The sequence below is a fragment of the Ochotona princeps genome, chromosome 12 (genome assembly GCF_030435755.1).
Source record: "Ochotona princeps isolate mOchPri1 chromosome 12, mOchPri1.hap1, whole genome shotgun sequence".
Classification (NCBI taxonomy): domain Eukaryota; kingdom Metazoa; phylum Chordata; class Mammalia; order Lagomorpha; family Ochotonidae; genus Ochotona; species Ochotona princeps.
The window spans coordinates 43,338,514-43,355,372 of NC_080843.1; the positions used below are offsets into that span (position 1 = coordinate 43,338,514).

General features: G+C 42.8%; 1 protein-coding gene across 1 annotated transcript in view; it reads left to right on the forward strand.

Moving 5' to 3' along the window:
• Positions 1–16,594, forward strand: part of TNFSF11 (TNF superfamily member 11) — a 31,229-nt gene extending 14,635 nt beyond the window's left edge. Inside the window, exons 3-5 of the mRNA XM_004577457.2 lie at positions 8,566–8,614; positions 8,692–8,790; positions 15,093–16,594. Coding sequence (XP_004577514.2) covers positions 8,566–8,614; positions 8,692–8,790; positions 15,093–15,514 — 570 coding nt within the window. The 3' untranslated portion in view covers positions 15,515–16,594. The remainder of the gene's footprint in view (positions 1–8,565; positions 8,615–8,691; positions 8,791–15,092) is intronic.
• The last annotated feature ends 265 nt before the right edge of the window (positions 16,595–16,859 follow it).

The following is a 16,859-nucleotide window of genomic DNA, read 5'->3' on the forward strand; positions in this document are numbered from 1 at the left end:
TGCTTGCTTCAGCTGTCCTTCATGGATTGGGTGTTGTGGCAGAGCGGGTTAAACCACCTCTTAGGATGACTGCATCCCATATTAGATAGAGTATCAGGGTTTGAATCCTGGCTCAGCTTTTGCTCCAGTTTCCTGCTAGTGTACACGCTGGGAAGAAATAGGAGATGGCTCAAGGGATTGGCTTCGCGTTACCCACGTGGGAGAACTGGATTGAGGTCATGTATTCCTGTCTTTAGCTCAGCCCAGCCCTGGATCTTGTGGACATTTGAATAGCAAAACAGCATATGTGAGATTTTGCTCTGTTTCTGTCTCAACTGATTTTCAGATGAAATGAAAATAAATAAATAAACATTGGAAAGGAATTGTTCCTGGGATAGTCTGGGAGAGAGAGCCTCCGAGGAGATGTGTCCTGTTCATGTCAGTTGGCGTGATGATCTTCCCAGTGGCAGAGGGCTTCAGAGACACAGGCAGGGGTCCAGTTAGCCCATGCGGGCACACTGCAGCTACTGTGCCAAGCCCTCAGACTCAACTTTCTTAATGAGTAGCATGATGCAAGACATTTTCAAATTGGGCTTTTTATGAAGAGTAATATTGCTGTCCTAAGGCTGCTTTGTGAAAACCCAAGGGGCCCTTTAACTCTAGCAGAAGCTTCCTCATTTAAACCATGAAGGTTAAACAATAAAAACTAATTTTCTATTCCCAGCATACCCATCGTCCTGCCAGGAAAAGCGTCACTTGACTTTATGAAAACAAGGACACGCTGTTCTGCAGCTCTTAGGCGGGGGGAGCCAGTTAGCTGTTTGCAAAGCCAGCTCCACTGCCACCCTCCCCGACCCTGTGACTGAATTTGGGGAGCAGGAGGCAGCCAACCACAGCTTGGTAACCTTCTTTCTTGAGGCATTTTATAAAGGCTACTGGCCACCGGGGGTCTGGTGGTGGCGGATTCACTTAAGGGGTGATGAGGTCTGGAGCTTTAGAATGGGGATAGAAATTCCCCACTGAAAATACTTAAACTTTTGGAAGGATTTTTTTTTAAAGATTTATTATTATTGGAAAGCCGGATATACAGAGAGGAGGAGAGACAGAGAGGAAGATCTTCCATCCGATGTTTCACTCCCCAAGTGAGCCGCAACGGGCCGGTGCGCGCCAATCCGATGCTGGGAACCTGGAACCTCCCCCAGGTCTCCCACACAGGTGCAGAGTCCCAAAGCCTTGGGCCATCCTCGACTGCTTTCCCAGGCCACAAGCAGGGAGCTGGATGGGAAGTGGAGCCGCTGGGATTAGAACCGGCGCCCATATGGGATCCCGGGGCTTTCAAGGCGAGGACCTTAGCCACTAGACCATGCCGCCGGGCCCAGGAAGAATTTTTTAAAATCAGTTTTTTATTAAAAAGTAAAGACTATTAGGGATCAAAAGGTCGAGTTGTGAATGTTAAATCTGAGATGGTGTTCCTTCGAGTGTTAGAGTCCTCTTTCCAGTCTTTCCACTTGGTGGGCAAGGGGCCCCGTGGACCACACCATGTCCTCCTGGCAGTGGGGCAGGTGAGCAGCTGCCTTCCCCAGAACCACACGCAGGGATCTACTTTAAGGAACAAGGACTGATGTGTTGATATTACTGTTGTTATTGCATGGATTTGAACAACAGACCACTCAGTGGATCCGGCTTGGAAAGGTCTTTGTGTGGGGTGGTTAATCGTCACTATGGCTCTCCCTAAGGAATTGAGGGGTGGCCCGTTTTGTCCAGGCACACACAGAAGCATCCTCCTCCAGACCCTGAGGAGTAAAAGGTCCTGGTGATGTTTAGGGGAGGGAGGACAACAGGAGGCTGAGGCTGAAACCTTGAGTTCCATCCCTTTGGACACTCATGCACCTGCTGGTGCAACTCTGTGCCCTGTGAATCAGGCACACCATGGGGAAAGAAAAGTTTCCCACTGCAAATAATGATGGTAATAATAAAATAATAATAATAGTAAGTTCTTGATGAGATGCAAAGGCATCCCTTCTTGTAAGGACGAGCTCTTCATTTTCAGAAACAACCCTGGTGTGGCATTCATGTGATCACTGATGAATGCCATATTCTTGTAACTAGGTTGGAGAAGAATTACAAGAAGGGTATCATTAAGATGTTAAAATGAAAGCATTACATATGTTAACAAGTGTATGAACCCTGTATTGTATCTAGCAAGCGGGGTGTTAAATCCTTGCTCAACCAGCCAGATGTCCCTGCAGCTGCTGCTGCGAAGCAGCCACCTGAGAGCCCAGTGATGAGCCGGTGCCAGTGGCTCGCAGAGCATCTGCCTGTACAGATTGCTTCTTCTGTACTCTGATTGACAGGTGCCGCATGGATCTCATACATCACATCACAGTGAGACACACGGGTGGGATTTCCAGCGTGATGAGCTCAGGCTGCAGCACCTCGAGCTTTTCAGGCAATCTTTGCAGCTGGGGATGACCCCCTGTGGAAGCTTGAATCTGTTGATTTTATTTGATATGGCAAAATAGGAATACTTCTGTCAAACATACTTTAAGACTTATCGAGTAACATTTACTCCTGAATCTTGGGGGTGTTTGCCAGGTCTTGTTTGAGTTCCTTGTTTGTGAGGGCAGGCTGGGATGTTTAAAATTCCCGTAACTATTCCAAAGAATCAAAGTCGGTAGGAGTGTTTGCATTTATTCTTTTTTTTTTCAAGATTTATTCATTTTATTACAGCCACATATACATAGAAGAGGAGAGACAGAGAGGAAGATCTTCCATCTGATGTTTCACTCCCCAAGTGAGCCGCAATGGGCCGGTGCGCGCCGATCCGAAGCCGGGAACCTGGAAGCTCTTCCAGGTCTCCCACGCGGGTCTCCCACTCCCATGCAGTGTCCCAATGCATTGGGCTGTCCTCAACTGCTTTCCCAGGCCACAAGCAGGGAGCTGGATGGGAAGTGGAGCTGCCGGGATTAGAACCGGTGCCCATATGGGATCCCGGGGCGTTCAAGGCGAGGACTTTAGCCGCTAGGCCACGCCGCCGGGCCCCTGCATTTATTCTGAAACAGTAAGAGCTCCTCTATGGAACCCTGGTTTGTCAAAATCAAGCCAGCTCTGACAAAAGATCTCCTCCCAAATAACTTCAAAATGGTTCAAGTATCAGGAGGAGGCTAGGGACCCGGCGGACTGTACTCCAGTGTTTCCCCATCACACTCCTGGGAACTGCGATTCTTAAATGTTGAAGTCAGGCAAAGTTGAAGAGAGGCAGACTTAGTGACCACAGTGAACCACAGCATATCATTCTTCTGGGTGCTTTGTTTCCTGGAGGAGAAATTGTGAAATCGCAGTTGAGATTAACAAAAAAAAGAAAATCCTCAATTGTTTTCCTCCGTTCAAATGAACTCTGACAGCATAGATTAGAATTTAATGCAGTTTAAATAGCATATGCCACAATGATAAGTGTTTTAAGATGTTGCAAAACTTAATCTTGGCTCTTCCATGGAGTTTGAATCTAGAAAGCCTGCAGAACTGGTATTCCAGGCATGTCAATTTCACGGTGTCCACTAGGTGGCAGTATGTCAGAGGAGTTCATTTATCCTTGAATTGACAATGTCTAGTTGCTACAGCGGTTCAGCTTCCCCCTTTTTTTGTCCTGGTTTGAAGGATTCCATGGAGCTGTCATGAAGTAGGCTGCAATTATATGTATCTAAAAATGTATGCGTTTGCTGAAAAGCCACTTTGTGGCAGTGAGGCCATAAATAAATGCATTCATTCATGTGAATTTTCTTAGTAACTGTTTGCAGGTAATCCTATTTGGCATCGGCAGTTTATAAAAACCGGGAGGCAATCCTTTTGCCATTTGCACACAATCGCTGATGAACACAGTGTATGCTGAGGAGAAGGAGCGCTGATCTTGCTGGGTAGTGTGACGTGGAATTCTCTCACACATCGTTCAGTCGTGGTGCTCACCAAGGGAAGGGTGGAAACTGCTCATGGCTTCTGCTCCAGGCTGCTTGCTGGGAGAGGCGTCCAAGCAGCCTGTGACAGTCTGGCTTTGTGACAATCTGTAGGCATTCTGAAGGAAGATAACATGCAAATGCATTGCTTGTCTAGCCCAAGAATTAGCTAACTGGTTTTTTTCATAATTATAGCTAGCTCAATGTAAGATAAAACACATACAAAAAAACCTTTAAAACAGCTCTTTCATCTGAATAATTTGTTTAGAAGAAAGGAAATAGAACATTCTTTGTAGTGTTTCTCCAAAATTGGATTGTCAGAACTTTTTGAATTCAAAGAAACCAAAAGCAATGTCTGAATGATTAGACTTGGGAATATAAGAAAAAAAAAACCCTCTTCATGTTGTACAATACGCTAATTAATCTGACCGAGGTAGAGGGCTCATGTGGAAGAAAATCGTTGTTAATGCAAAGCTTAGAAAATAAGTGGAAGTGTTGTTAGGGTAAAGGCCTTAAGAAGAGCTTCTTAATATCCTGAAAATGAGGAAAGCTACAGAACATTCAAGAAAGAGCTGTGCTTGGCATCCATGGCAGAGTGGATTTTTGGGGGAGAAGGACAGAGCAGAGGGGCTCTTGACTGTGGAGGGACTTGGTAGAGTCTGGGTTGGTGACGCGTTGTCCCTATCCAGGGGTTATACGGTTCCTGGTTTAGAAGCATTCTCAGCCCAGCCTCTGGTAGGCTATGAGAATTCTGAGCTCACGTTTCCCGCGCACAGGCTCCTTTTTGTAAGGCGTGCCTCCTTTTCAGGGTCTCTCCCCAGCCAGGCTCTAGGAGTTAAAGGAGAGGCCCTGTGTGCTTTCCTCCAGATTTCAGGGACCTGTGCGATGATGAGGCCTTGGAAAAGGGAGTGGGTGAATCTCTAGAAGGTGGGGGTTCAAGTGCTAACGTTGTAGAGCAAGTCCTTAGTCGGTGCTTCCACATGTCAGTTGGAAAAAATAAAGTTAGCGGTAGTTATCCAACCTTCGACTCTAACAAGAATCGAGCATGACAACAGCAGAAAAAATATTTGGTTGGCTATGAATGCACAAGACTGTTTAATTTTCAACATACGGTTTATACAGTTGGCCTTCCAGACCCTTGGAATCCACCAACTGTGAATCAGAAATATTCATCTGAAAAATACCTCTACTGAACCTATTCAGATAGTTTTCTTGTGATTATTTTATAAACAATAAAATAATTATTTACCTAGCATTTGCACTACATTCGGCATTATAATTAAGTATACAGGAAGATATGCTTGGATTATATGCAGAATTTCAGTTTATAGGGGACTGAAGCATGTGCAGGTTTTCCTGTCTGTGGGGGCAGGGGATGAAGGAGACCCCCCCCAGAGCAGTCCCCCTTTGGCAACCAAGGAACAAATGTAGATGTGAGGTGTGCGAATGCAACAAATCCTTGTTAAACAGAGGTGTCACTAAACGACTGTTCAAGGGAACACTTGATGATTAATGACGTCACCTAGCACCTACTGTATATTAGAATCACATGGTAGCATTTAAACAACGCATCAAGTCACTCTCAGACTGACCAGGTTTGAGATTAGAACAAACCCCAAAGCTCCCCTTCAAGTCGGCTTCCCCACAAAGACACGACATGTCTCACAGAAGTTTACTTACAGACCCAAGACCCAAAGATACCCTTCAAATGAAGCTGTACACTTGTGCTTGCACATACATGGCAGTGAACTGAGTTCAGAACGTTGAGATAAAAGATCAGAGGTCAGGAAGACATTTTCTGAGAAGTTACAGACACATCACATGCTCCTGTTTTACATGGAAACTTCCCGATAGAGTTTCAGATTCTGGGACACTCAGTAGATACAACATAAAAGCAGCAACACCCGAACGTTTTCCTCTTCATTCATCCCAAGTCATAAAACTTTTATCTATCTGTTTTTTCATGTGTCTGTTGAATGTGCTTGGGGAAGTCCCATGATGGAATTCTGTACTAACAAAATGGGTCTGTAGAACTCTGACCTAGAAACTAGCAATTAAACAGGCAAGAAAAGTTCATTCCCGCAGGTGAGAGAGAACCGCTTCCCCTGTCGCTGCTGCTGCTTCTTTGGCCTGGATCTCAAGCTGCCCGGGAGGCTCCAGCCTTGCTCCTCTGTGACTTGTCTGGAGGTAAAAGAGGCCATCAGTCTCCAGAGAGGCCTAGGAGCACCTGCTCACGTGGTAGACATGCAAATTCTTTGTTTCCCCAGCCAAATCTACTGAATCAGAAATGCTAAGGCTGGGTCCACTACCTGCATTTTAAAGCACATTCCCCCACACCACACTCTGTGTTGTGATGTGTGCTCAAGTTCGGGAAGCTGAGAACTAGACAAAGGCACTTTCCTTCTGGGGGACAGTCATGACACAGGTGTTTGTAGGTCTAAACCTTCATTTATTTCTTTATTTTTATTGCAAAGTCAGATATACAGAGAGAAGGAGAGACAGGGAGGAAGATCTTCCATCCAGTGATTCACTCCCCCAAGAGACCGCAACAGCTGGAGCTGCTCTGATCTGAAGCCAGTAGCCAGGAGCTTCTTCCAGGCCTCCCATGCAGGTGCAGGGTCCCAAGGCTTTGGGCCGTCCTTGTCTGCTTTCCCAGGCCACAAGCAGGGAGCTACTGGGGTTAGAACCGGCGCCCATATGGGATCCTGGGGCGTTCAAGGCGAGGACTTTAGCTGCTAGGTCACCTTGGCAGGCTTGGTCTAAGCCTTTCTTAGTGGGGCTTCTGTCTCACTGCCTGAGAAAACCAGATCAGAGCTAGAGGGAACGGGAAGGGAAGCTTTGAGTCTGTGAATTACTTCCTCACCAATGTTTTGTTTCATATCTTTAGAAGTCAGTAATCAGACTTTATTAGGTACATAGAAATGTGCAAAACTACACCATGTGCATAAAAATGTGTAAAAATAGATGTTTAGAAAGATACACTGTATAAAAATGTATAAAAGATATACAGTTTACACTAAGATGCACTGTATATATTATTACATATATATATATACAAAAATACATCCTGTAAGTAACCATACAAAAATATGCACAATATATACAAAGATACATTGTATAGATATGTAAATCTATAGTTATACATAGCTTATAAAGAAGAATTGTGTATATATAAATCTCTATTGTGATTGCATGGGAGACAAATCCAGGACATTCCCTTAATTGGGTCAGACAGGAGGTCCACAGCAGTGGGGAGCCAAGGAGAGTTTAACGAGGTCTTGGGCATTGGGAAACCCAGTGCAGAGGCTTCTGGGCAAATGGTGCTCCCAGAACTGTGAGGTGCAACAGGTGTAGGCAAAAGCAAACATGGGTTTGGATGAGCCACTAAGGTTCTTCTTGCACGTTGGCCTCAGTGGGGCTTTGGGAGTTGACAACAGGTGACCAAAGATATCTGTGCTGTCTCAGGTTATTAAAAGCAGAATGAAAGAAAAAAAAAAAAACAGAATGAACTCTCATTTCGGGAGTTTTGAGGGCAGAGATAAGAGTAAATATTCTCTCTGGAACCTTTCCAGCTGATGACAAAGTTTTGTTATGCCATTCATCTCTCTCTCTCTCCATCCATCTATCCATCCATCCGCCTACCAATCTGAAGTCTATTTTAAAGCCCTCCTGTCTACACGCTCAATAAAGTTAAGCTGTATGTCCTGTCTTTCAAGCATCTTTAGAAGAATGGTCATTGTAATAAGGAAATTGGGACTCTCTGCAGAGTGTAGTATCCAGGTATTCGAGTTTTCCAAGTTCTCAGCTAAGTATCTGCATCCATGATCTCATGTGTGCTCTGCAAGCACTCTATCAGAGAAGTGCTACGAATAGCTTCATTTTATGCAGGAAACTGAGCTAAGGTGAAACATTCACTTAAGCTTGCTGTGTCCCAAGATGTGACATTTAAATGTTCGCTGATGTCTGGCTTCAAGTGGGCATGTGGATACGTATTGGGTGTTTCATTTCCAGGGCTCAAATTGAGATATGCAATTACCTGTGATCTTTATGTTTGTGCTTTCTTTTTTTTTGCCTTTTGCTTCTAAGCCTCTGTTTGCAGCAATATTTTAGGTTAATTGTTGGTACTCTAAAAGCTCTTAGACTTCCATATAGTGCTTTAAGTACACTGTGACTTTAACATAAAAAATGAGACATTGAGAGTGAGGCATCCTTCTCTTCCCTGGGTGCTGGGCCTCAGTTTTTCAACAGGAATCCACTAATAAAATGGACATAAAAAGAGCCTCAGGGAGATTTAGGAGGGTCTCATGTTCTGTGTAATTGGTATTTTCCTAGCTCATTTCATTGCCATTTGTGTATCTGCCACACGTTTTTAATTATGTTCAATTATTCCATGTTTTGTAATTTACATTGGTTTTTTTAAATTTGCTTGTATTTTGCTTGGCAGTGTTCGAACTACTTTATAAGCACACAAACATTCAATTCTTTGAAAATATCACAACATTCAAGAATGTGACTGCCTGTATACTTTGGGTGTCTTTGAAGGATAAGAGGGTTAATTGATTGCTTATCTAACAGCTGAGTTCTTATTGTTTTTCAGAAAGAATGAGTAAGTAAATACGATTCTTTTTTATTTCAGGAATTACAGCATATTGTTGGGTCACAGCAACACATCAGAGCGGAGAAAGGTAAGCATGAATTTGTATGCATTTCTGAAACCCCAAAGGGTCACCAATCTGGGCTAATGTGGTTTCTCATCTTCCAGCTATAGTGGGAGACTCATGGTTTGACCTGTCCAAGAAAAGCAAGCTTGAAACTCAACCTTTTGCTCATCTCACTATTAACGGTACCAACATCCCATCAGGTAAGGCCCATCTACATCCAGCCTGAAAGATATGTCAAGAGTCATGTGTCTGCCCAATAAGTAGTCACATCTGCTATGAGGCTGTTACTGCATTTTGAGAGCCCTGGCCATCTTCTGTTGACAATCCACATCCTGGAAACAGAGTGGACGTCATCACTATGTTCATTTCCAGCTCCTCAGAATGGGTGTTTATTTGAAAGGACCACCAATGCGGGTAGTTAGTGAGAAGGACACTCCCTGCTTGTGCTCATCTGTATTTACCTGGGGCAAAGCTGACCCATCCCCACTGCTGACCTTTCAGGAGGGTGAATGCATCCTCTTAGTCCTAGCTCAACCATCCAGAGTTCTAAGGAGGGCTCCAGCGAGGTGTTCTTGAAAGGCAGTAACTCAAAACTGTGTCACATAATGCAATGTAATAAAACAAAAAGGCAGTAACTCCAGAAAATGTGACATCCTCCTTTTTCTCATGGGGGTTGTTTTTCTCTGGGTAATCATTTAGCTGAATAGACTGGATATCTGGTGATATTTTACAAATGAGGAGATGCAGAGACATAGTGTCTGGAACCACCTGAATGCGCCATCCACTCCATCCCGGATTCCCACTTGGATCCTTTGCCTTTGGCTAGGGTACGATCAGAAGGGCTACCAGGAGCACTTTTGTACTGTGATCATTGGACAGGATAGTTGTTATTTCAATTTTCCAGCACCAACTGTGTAGTAGACATTTTGCTCTGTGTTCATGATTTCTAATCCTGACTACACTACTACAGGGAACTTGATTATCACGTATCACAGAATCTGTCGTTTGGTACAGGATGTAGGATGGCAGGATTAGGAGGTGAATGCCATGCTGCCTGCCTCTCAAGGCCATGCTGTCCATGCTGTCCATGCTGTGTGTTCTCAGAGATGCCAGCCTCCAGGCTTTGGTTGGGGAAATGGTCCTTGTCCCGTGAGAAGTAGACTAGCTGGGATCTAAAACTACATTGAATGCCTGGTTTGCTGCCTTCCGCCCTTGTGTGACTCTTAGGAAGCCTTTGTGCCTTGCTTCATTTTATCTACAACGAGGATGGAGAAGGTATCTGCCTCCCAGAGTGGAGTGGAGGTTTTGCAGAGCAAGGCGCTATGGAAGGTGACCTATGCCAAGCACCTGCTGTCACTTGCTACCATGATTTGAGTCGAATTAAGCAATTATATACTCCAGTTTGTTCTACCAATGACTTATGACATACTTTTCCTGAGTTGAGAATGTCCAGTGTTATTAAATGATTTTGAAGTTATTGTCATATCCTGGGATAGAGACAGATTTTTTTTTCCTGGCTGAGGACAAAGAGTAAGAAAACGACTTTCTTACCTCAGGAGGATTTTCTAAATCACCTGCGTGTTCCAGACTTTTGTGCTGTAACATGTCTTCTCTCTTGATGTCTGTGTGTGCCTTGTGGAGCTGAACTCGTTTTGTCTAAGTAGAAAGCCATGTTTTGCATGTTAGCAAAGGTAGTCAAATTAATCCTGATGCATCAGCTGTGTACGTGATGAACGCATCCTACATTTATCCTTTCAGTTCACTTTAAATGGCATGTGATAAATATTGTATTTAGACTGCGTGCCAAAGTCTGCTTGGCAACAGCAAGCATGTTTTAGTTGTAAAGCGCTCTGCAGGCACCTAGCATCAAATCATTGCCAACCAAACAAGGCAAAACTCCTAGTTGTTATCTGACAGTTATTGAATTTATGACAGAGTGAAATGAATTAGCGTGCGCGACTGTTTAAGGAAATGGAGTTTGTTGCTCTGGCTCAGCTAACCACACCTTGAATCTGTTTATTCCTCCATCTTGGCCTGGACTGGACACCTTAGAAGAAGTTGGCCTTCTTACACCATTACTTCATGCGTTTTCAAAGCATCTCCAAAACGTGCCATGAGAGGTATTTCATGGGGTCAGTGTAGACGGCTTTCTCTACAGGGGTGCCCAGGCTAAATATCTTCAGGGGCCTCTTGTCCGATATCTCACCCCCAGGACTATAGTATGGGCCTGCTGGAGCCGGGCTAAAGGGGCAGAGGCGATGGAAACCCAGGCTGCCCTCCGCAGCCTTCTCACCGGATTGCAGTGCGCTGTTCTCTTTGCTCTCACTTTTGTCTATGTACAAGTTTGCTGTTCACTTCGTTTGACTTTCTTTCCTGTCTGTGTGCTTTACTCAGTCTTTCCTGTATTCAGCCCAGTTCTCTGGGCCTCGTTACACTCCCTTTTCTCAGATTTGACTCAAATCCAACCTGCCATCCTCCTGAGCTGAGCTACCCTGGTTCCTTGAATTTTTGTAGGTTTCCCTGGACAGTGCTTGTCAATGTCAGCACTGTGCTATGCAGCATGTGTGAATGAGCATGTTGTAGTTCATGTGCTTATTCTTTTGTTCTCTTGCTATTATGGGCAAAGGCTGTGAGATGTACAGTACTTGATGAAATTCATAGTTAAGCACAGCTTAAATTCCTATCGCAAGCACCCACCTGATGCTGTACGACTGGTCAAACGAATGAATTAGCAAATGCATGATAAAAGTAGAAGTGTTAAACATTGAACAGTTTTTTTTAAAACTAAGAAATATGACTCCCTTTTCCAACTCGACTTTCCTAAGGATCCATGACAACCAGAGTAATCAGTTCTGTGGGTCCTTGGAATCCAAGTGAAGTCCAAGTCTGAGGGTTTGTTTCTCTTCCTCAGCATCTCAGTGGCTGCAAACTAAATCTCAAATCTGAGCCTCAGTTCCATTGTGCTGTAGTCTTAAGTCTTAGTAAAGTCTTCCAAAGGATAAGTTCATTTCTGGACTGTCCACGTTATCACAACTTCCCTCCATTATTTAATGCCTTCTCTAGTTGAATAACTGGCTTCTATGGAAATAAAAGTGCTTGCTAAGCTGGATTGAGGTGTTGTCAATTTTTAAGAACCTGGTAAAATGCACTAAGGACTTGCAAAATGAATGATGGGCTGATGTTGCAAATGACTTAGTCCAATGCACTGCTGGAATCCCATATCAGAGCAATGGGTCAAGTCCCAGAGCCTCTGCTTGTGATGCAGTTTCCTGTTAATGTGTCCTATCCCCTCCCTCTCTCATTGTTACTCTGTCTTTCAGATAAGTAAATAAGTTTTTTTTTTTCAGTAATTACATTGTATTATGTGACACAGTTACATAGATACTTGGGTTCTCCCCACCCCTCCCCAAACCCTCCCACCATGGTGGATTCCTCCACCTAGTTGCATAACCACAGCTCAAGTTCAGTTGAGAGTCCCCCATTGCAAGCGTATACCAAACATAGAGTCCAGCATCTTATTGTCCAGTCAAGTTCAACGGCTTCTTAGGTATACCCTCTCTGGTCTGAAGACAGAGCCAGCAGAGTATCATCCCAGTCAATTGAAAACTCCAACATACCATCAGCAAAAATTTACATCATTATGGAATTAATTGACATAGTAATGAGTAACCAATATGTTAAAAGTAAATGCGAGTTAGTAAATAAGTTTTTAATAACAGTTCAAGACATTTATTTTGGTGCAAAAATAATTCTTTTTTAATAATACATTTTATTTTTGGTGATGTTTACATAGTTAGGAAAGATGCATGCCTATGTGGACCACTGATTAAATTGGGGAGGATTGAGGGATGGGGGAAGTGGATGAAACAACTGTTTCCAATCTCCTATTTTCTTCCTGTATGTATCTGGGGACAGTAGGGAGAAAAGGGGAGATGGCCACTCCCAGCAGTCCAATGGCCAATGGCCACCTGATGTCATTCCAGGGACCCCAAAGTGGAGCATGTTCTGAGGGTACTGCTTAAGTGATTTTGATAGTTTTGAGATGCTGTTGATTTAGTTGGACCAAAGTTAAGGAAAGTCTTCCAAGGTCCACTGGCTGACATAGTCCAACTTAGATTCTCCTCTCACCTAGATACTCTCTGTCAAAGCTTGGCTGGGAGGGCTGCCCAATTTGTTCTGCCTTTTATGGTACTAAATGTCCTCTGCAGGTTCCAGTGAACTAGTGTCTGTTCCCCATGTGCATCTGGACATGCCATCCACCTCACAGGCTTCAACAACCTGGAAGACTCACTTCTGACACATGCACAGATCCTGTGATTTTCCCTGTGGTAGAGTTCTGAGTCCAGTGGTCCAGTTGAGAGACCCCCAAACAAACCTGACCAGAGGTGACCCCAGACTTCTGTGTGTGCTGGCTAGCACGAGGTCTGGCTCAATCCGTAACTCACATCAGCTTAGACACACACACTGGTGGTTGCAGTCACCTGGTCAGTTCTGTTCCCAGTCCCATCTCATGTGCAAACCAATGGATGTTGCAGCCCATCCCATCTATGCCCACCACAGACTTGGTCCTCACGCACACTATTTGGAGTGACCCCCCCAGGAAAAATAATACTAAATACATGCATTCTAATGCATGTTTAATATGAACCTTTTGGGGCCTGGCACAGCGGCTCAGTTGGCAAACTCTGGGTTCCTGTATGGACAACAGGTTTGTCTACTGGCTGCTCCACTTCCCCTCCAGCTCACTACTTGTGGCCTGCAAAAGCAGTCAAGGATGGCCCAAAGCCTTGGAACCTTGCACCCTCGTGAGAGAACCACAAGGAACTCCTGGCTCCTGGCTTTGGATAGGCTCAGCTTCAGCGGTTGTGGCCATTTGGAGAGTGGGCCAGAGGATGCAAGAACTATCCTCTTTATCTTTTCTTCTTTCTGTAAATCTGCCTTTCAAATACAAATAAATAAATCTTTGAAAAAAATGAACTTTTTAATGGTCCCTTGCGTGAAAAGCTCTGGAGGCACTGCTTATTTGGAAGTTTTCAAAGAAATTTTCACTGCCCAAGAAATAGTAGCATGAGTACCAGCTTTAAGCATGAAAAGGGGATAAAGGTGAATTCTGGTCCATCAAGAGAGAATGTACAATACTCTGGTCATAATGGAATGTGTGGAATTATTACCCAGGAGAGTGCACTATCAAGATTGTTTTAAAGCTTTTCTGGGGGTAGTTTTTTTTTTTTTTTTTTTTTAAATTGTGTGAGCCTGTGAGGCATTTGGACTATTGGAAGTGAACAAGATAGATGGTGATGATAATGGAGTTGACAAGTTTGGCTTTTTGGTCAAAGTTACTGTGACCCACATTTTCATCATTTTGCACATATCCTTTCCACAAGTTGAAAGAGAAGATTGAGAATGTGAAATGTGGAAATCTTTCTCCTGTATACCAGTTTCTCACTTTCCTGTCTCCGTTGGCTTGGCTAATTCTTTTTCTTGAACCTGGAATGACCCCGTGCTGCTGACTGTGTGACCGAATCCATTCTTCCTTTTCGGTTCCAAGGCTCGATAGCAACGGTACACAGCTCTTCCTGATCCCTCCGGGTGGTGATATGATTGTTTTTATCTCCCTCCTTTGGTTCCCATAGCTGTCATGTGTGTCTTTCTGGTCTGAACACTTGATTCACTTATTACTGGTGTACTACAGGCTCCTCCAGGGCAGGAAAAATCGGTGTTTGTCTGTGTTACCTCTGATGTGCCTGACAGATCACTAAATGCATCTCAATGTATTTCTCTCCTTTTAAGATATACATTCTAAGGTATTATTCTCCAATTGGAATTGTGACTATTGGGCAACCCCACTTCCCCTTCTAACTTTTGGAATTGGGAAGATATCTTTCTCATTCAAAGAGTGGATTAGACATTTTTACTTACTCATTTTTTTTATTTGAAATACAAAGGAGAGAGAGAGAGAAAAAAACATTCCTGTTGGCTGGTTCACTCCACAAATGTCCACGACAACAAGGGCTGGGTCACCCTTGTCTCCCACATGGGTGGCAAGAATAATAGCCATCGTCTGTTACTTATCAGGGTGCACATTAGCAATAAGTTGGAGCTAAAAGCAAATATGTTTTTTCTTGTATCCGTTAATTAATATAGAATACATGAAAAATGCTTAGCAATTGATAGACATCTTGTTATACAATTGTTTTTATCGCTTGTTTATGCTGCTATGGAACTGTGGTCTTCCTACTTTTCACTTGCTGAGAATTATGGTTAATGGTAAATTAAGCCTGTGATTATACAGTGGATTAAAATTAAAAGAAGGGAGGGAAGAAAGAAAATTAGCAGAGGCGGAAGTGTGGTTATCCTCTTAGAACTGTAGCTATGAAATACATGAAATCTGTTCTCCCTATATTAATTCTTTGATGTATTAATAATTAGAAAAAATAGAGCTGGAACTTGAATCCAGGCCACAGTTAGTGAATTTTAAATCGCCTACCTTTCGTCTCCACAGGTTCCCATAAAGTGAGTCTTTCCTCTTGGTACCATGATCGAGGTTGGGCCAAAATCTCCAACATGACTTTCAGCAATGGAAAACTGATTGTTAATCAAGATGGCTTTTATTACCTGTACGCCAACATTTGCTTTCGCCATCATGAAACTTCTGGAGACCTGGCGACAGAGTATCTGCAACTGATGGTGTACGTCACAAAGACCAGCATCAAAATCCCGAGCTCTCACACTCTCATGAAAGGAGGGAGTACCAAGTACTGGTCAGGGAATTCCGAATTCCATTTTTATTCCATAAACGTTGGGGGATTTTTTAAGTTGCGATCGGGTGAGGAAATAAGTGTCGAAGTGTCCAACCCTTCTCTTCTGGATCCAGACCAAGACGCAACGTACTTTGGGGCTTTTAAAGTTCGAGATATCGATTGAGCTCTACTTTTTGTGGCACATGATCATACGTTTCCTAGATGTCTGGGGACCTTTTTTTTTTCCAGAAGACAAGAAAAATGTATATAGGTGGATGAGACTACTAAGAGACATGGCCCACATGGTACAAGACTGCTCATGCTCTTGACCTCAGGGAGAGCATGGACTAGAGTATTCAGAGCCAGTAGGCCATGTTGGACTCCTAATATGTAACACAATGGTTTTATGATTTTGTAATGAATTCCTAGAATTAAACCAGAATGGAGCAATGATGGATGCCTATGAAGAACTACATGTGGGCTGTGGTAGGATTTAGTCCTTGGAATCTCACCTGTGGTTTTGAGCCACTTTGCAGCTCCAGTGGAGTGACCACCTGGAGGGTTAAGTTCTTTTGAATTGTTACATTGTGCTGGAACCTGCAAACAAATACTTTTTTTCTAACAAGGAGAGAAAATATATGTATTTTTATACAATATCTAAGGTTATATTTCAGATGTAATGTTTCCTGTGCAAAATATTGTAAATTATATTTGTGCTATAGTATTTGATTCAAAATATTTAAAATTGTCTCACTTGTTGACATATTTAAGGTTTTTAAATGTACAGATGTATTTAACTGGTGCACTTTGTAAATCCCTTGGGGAAATATTTAGAAAAATGGGGAACATTTGTTTTCTAATACCAAATATAGTATCTTTCTTCATTCACTTTAACTTTAATAGGTTTTTCCAGACTTGTCAAACCTGTACAAAAAAATTTAAATAGATGCATAGAATAATAAACAAGATGTTGGCTACCAGGTGCCTTTCAAATTTAGAAGTTAATTGACTTTAGAAAGTTGACATTGCCAAAATGGTACAAAATGGGCTACTGAAAACTGTCAGGAGTATTTATAATTATTGAATAGGTGTTTTTTTCCTATGAATGCTGCAAATTGTAAACTGGGTGTTTTTTTAAATAGAAAGCTTACTAGCTATTATCTGCAAAAAAAAATCCAAATTTTAACCTAGTGGAAGTTATTTTATACTGTACAATAAAAGCATCACCTTTGAATGTTAATTTTTTTGGTACAAAAATAAATTGATAGGAAAAAACGCCTTGTATCTTTGTTGTTTTCTTCTATGTCTGGCTTACTATATGTTCCTGTTTTCTCCAATGTCATAATGCAGCTTCTGTCTTTTTCTAAAGGTTACTGGGAGAAATGCAGATTTAATTGAAAACTAGAAACAGATTCAATTAAATTAATGAACCTTGGAATGTGAAAAATAATTTGAAAGAAGTTTGTATTCAAGGATATAACCGGATAGGTAATAGAGATCATTTCACTCAAGAAAAAGTTTGTTATGTT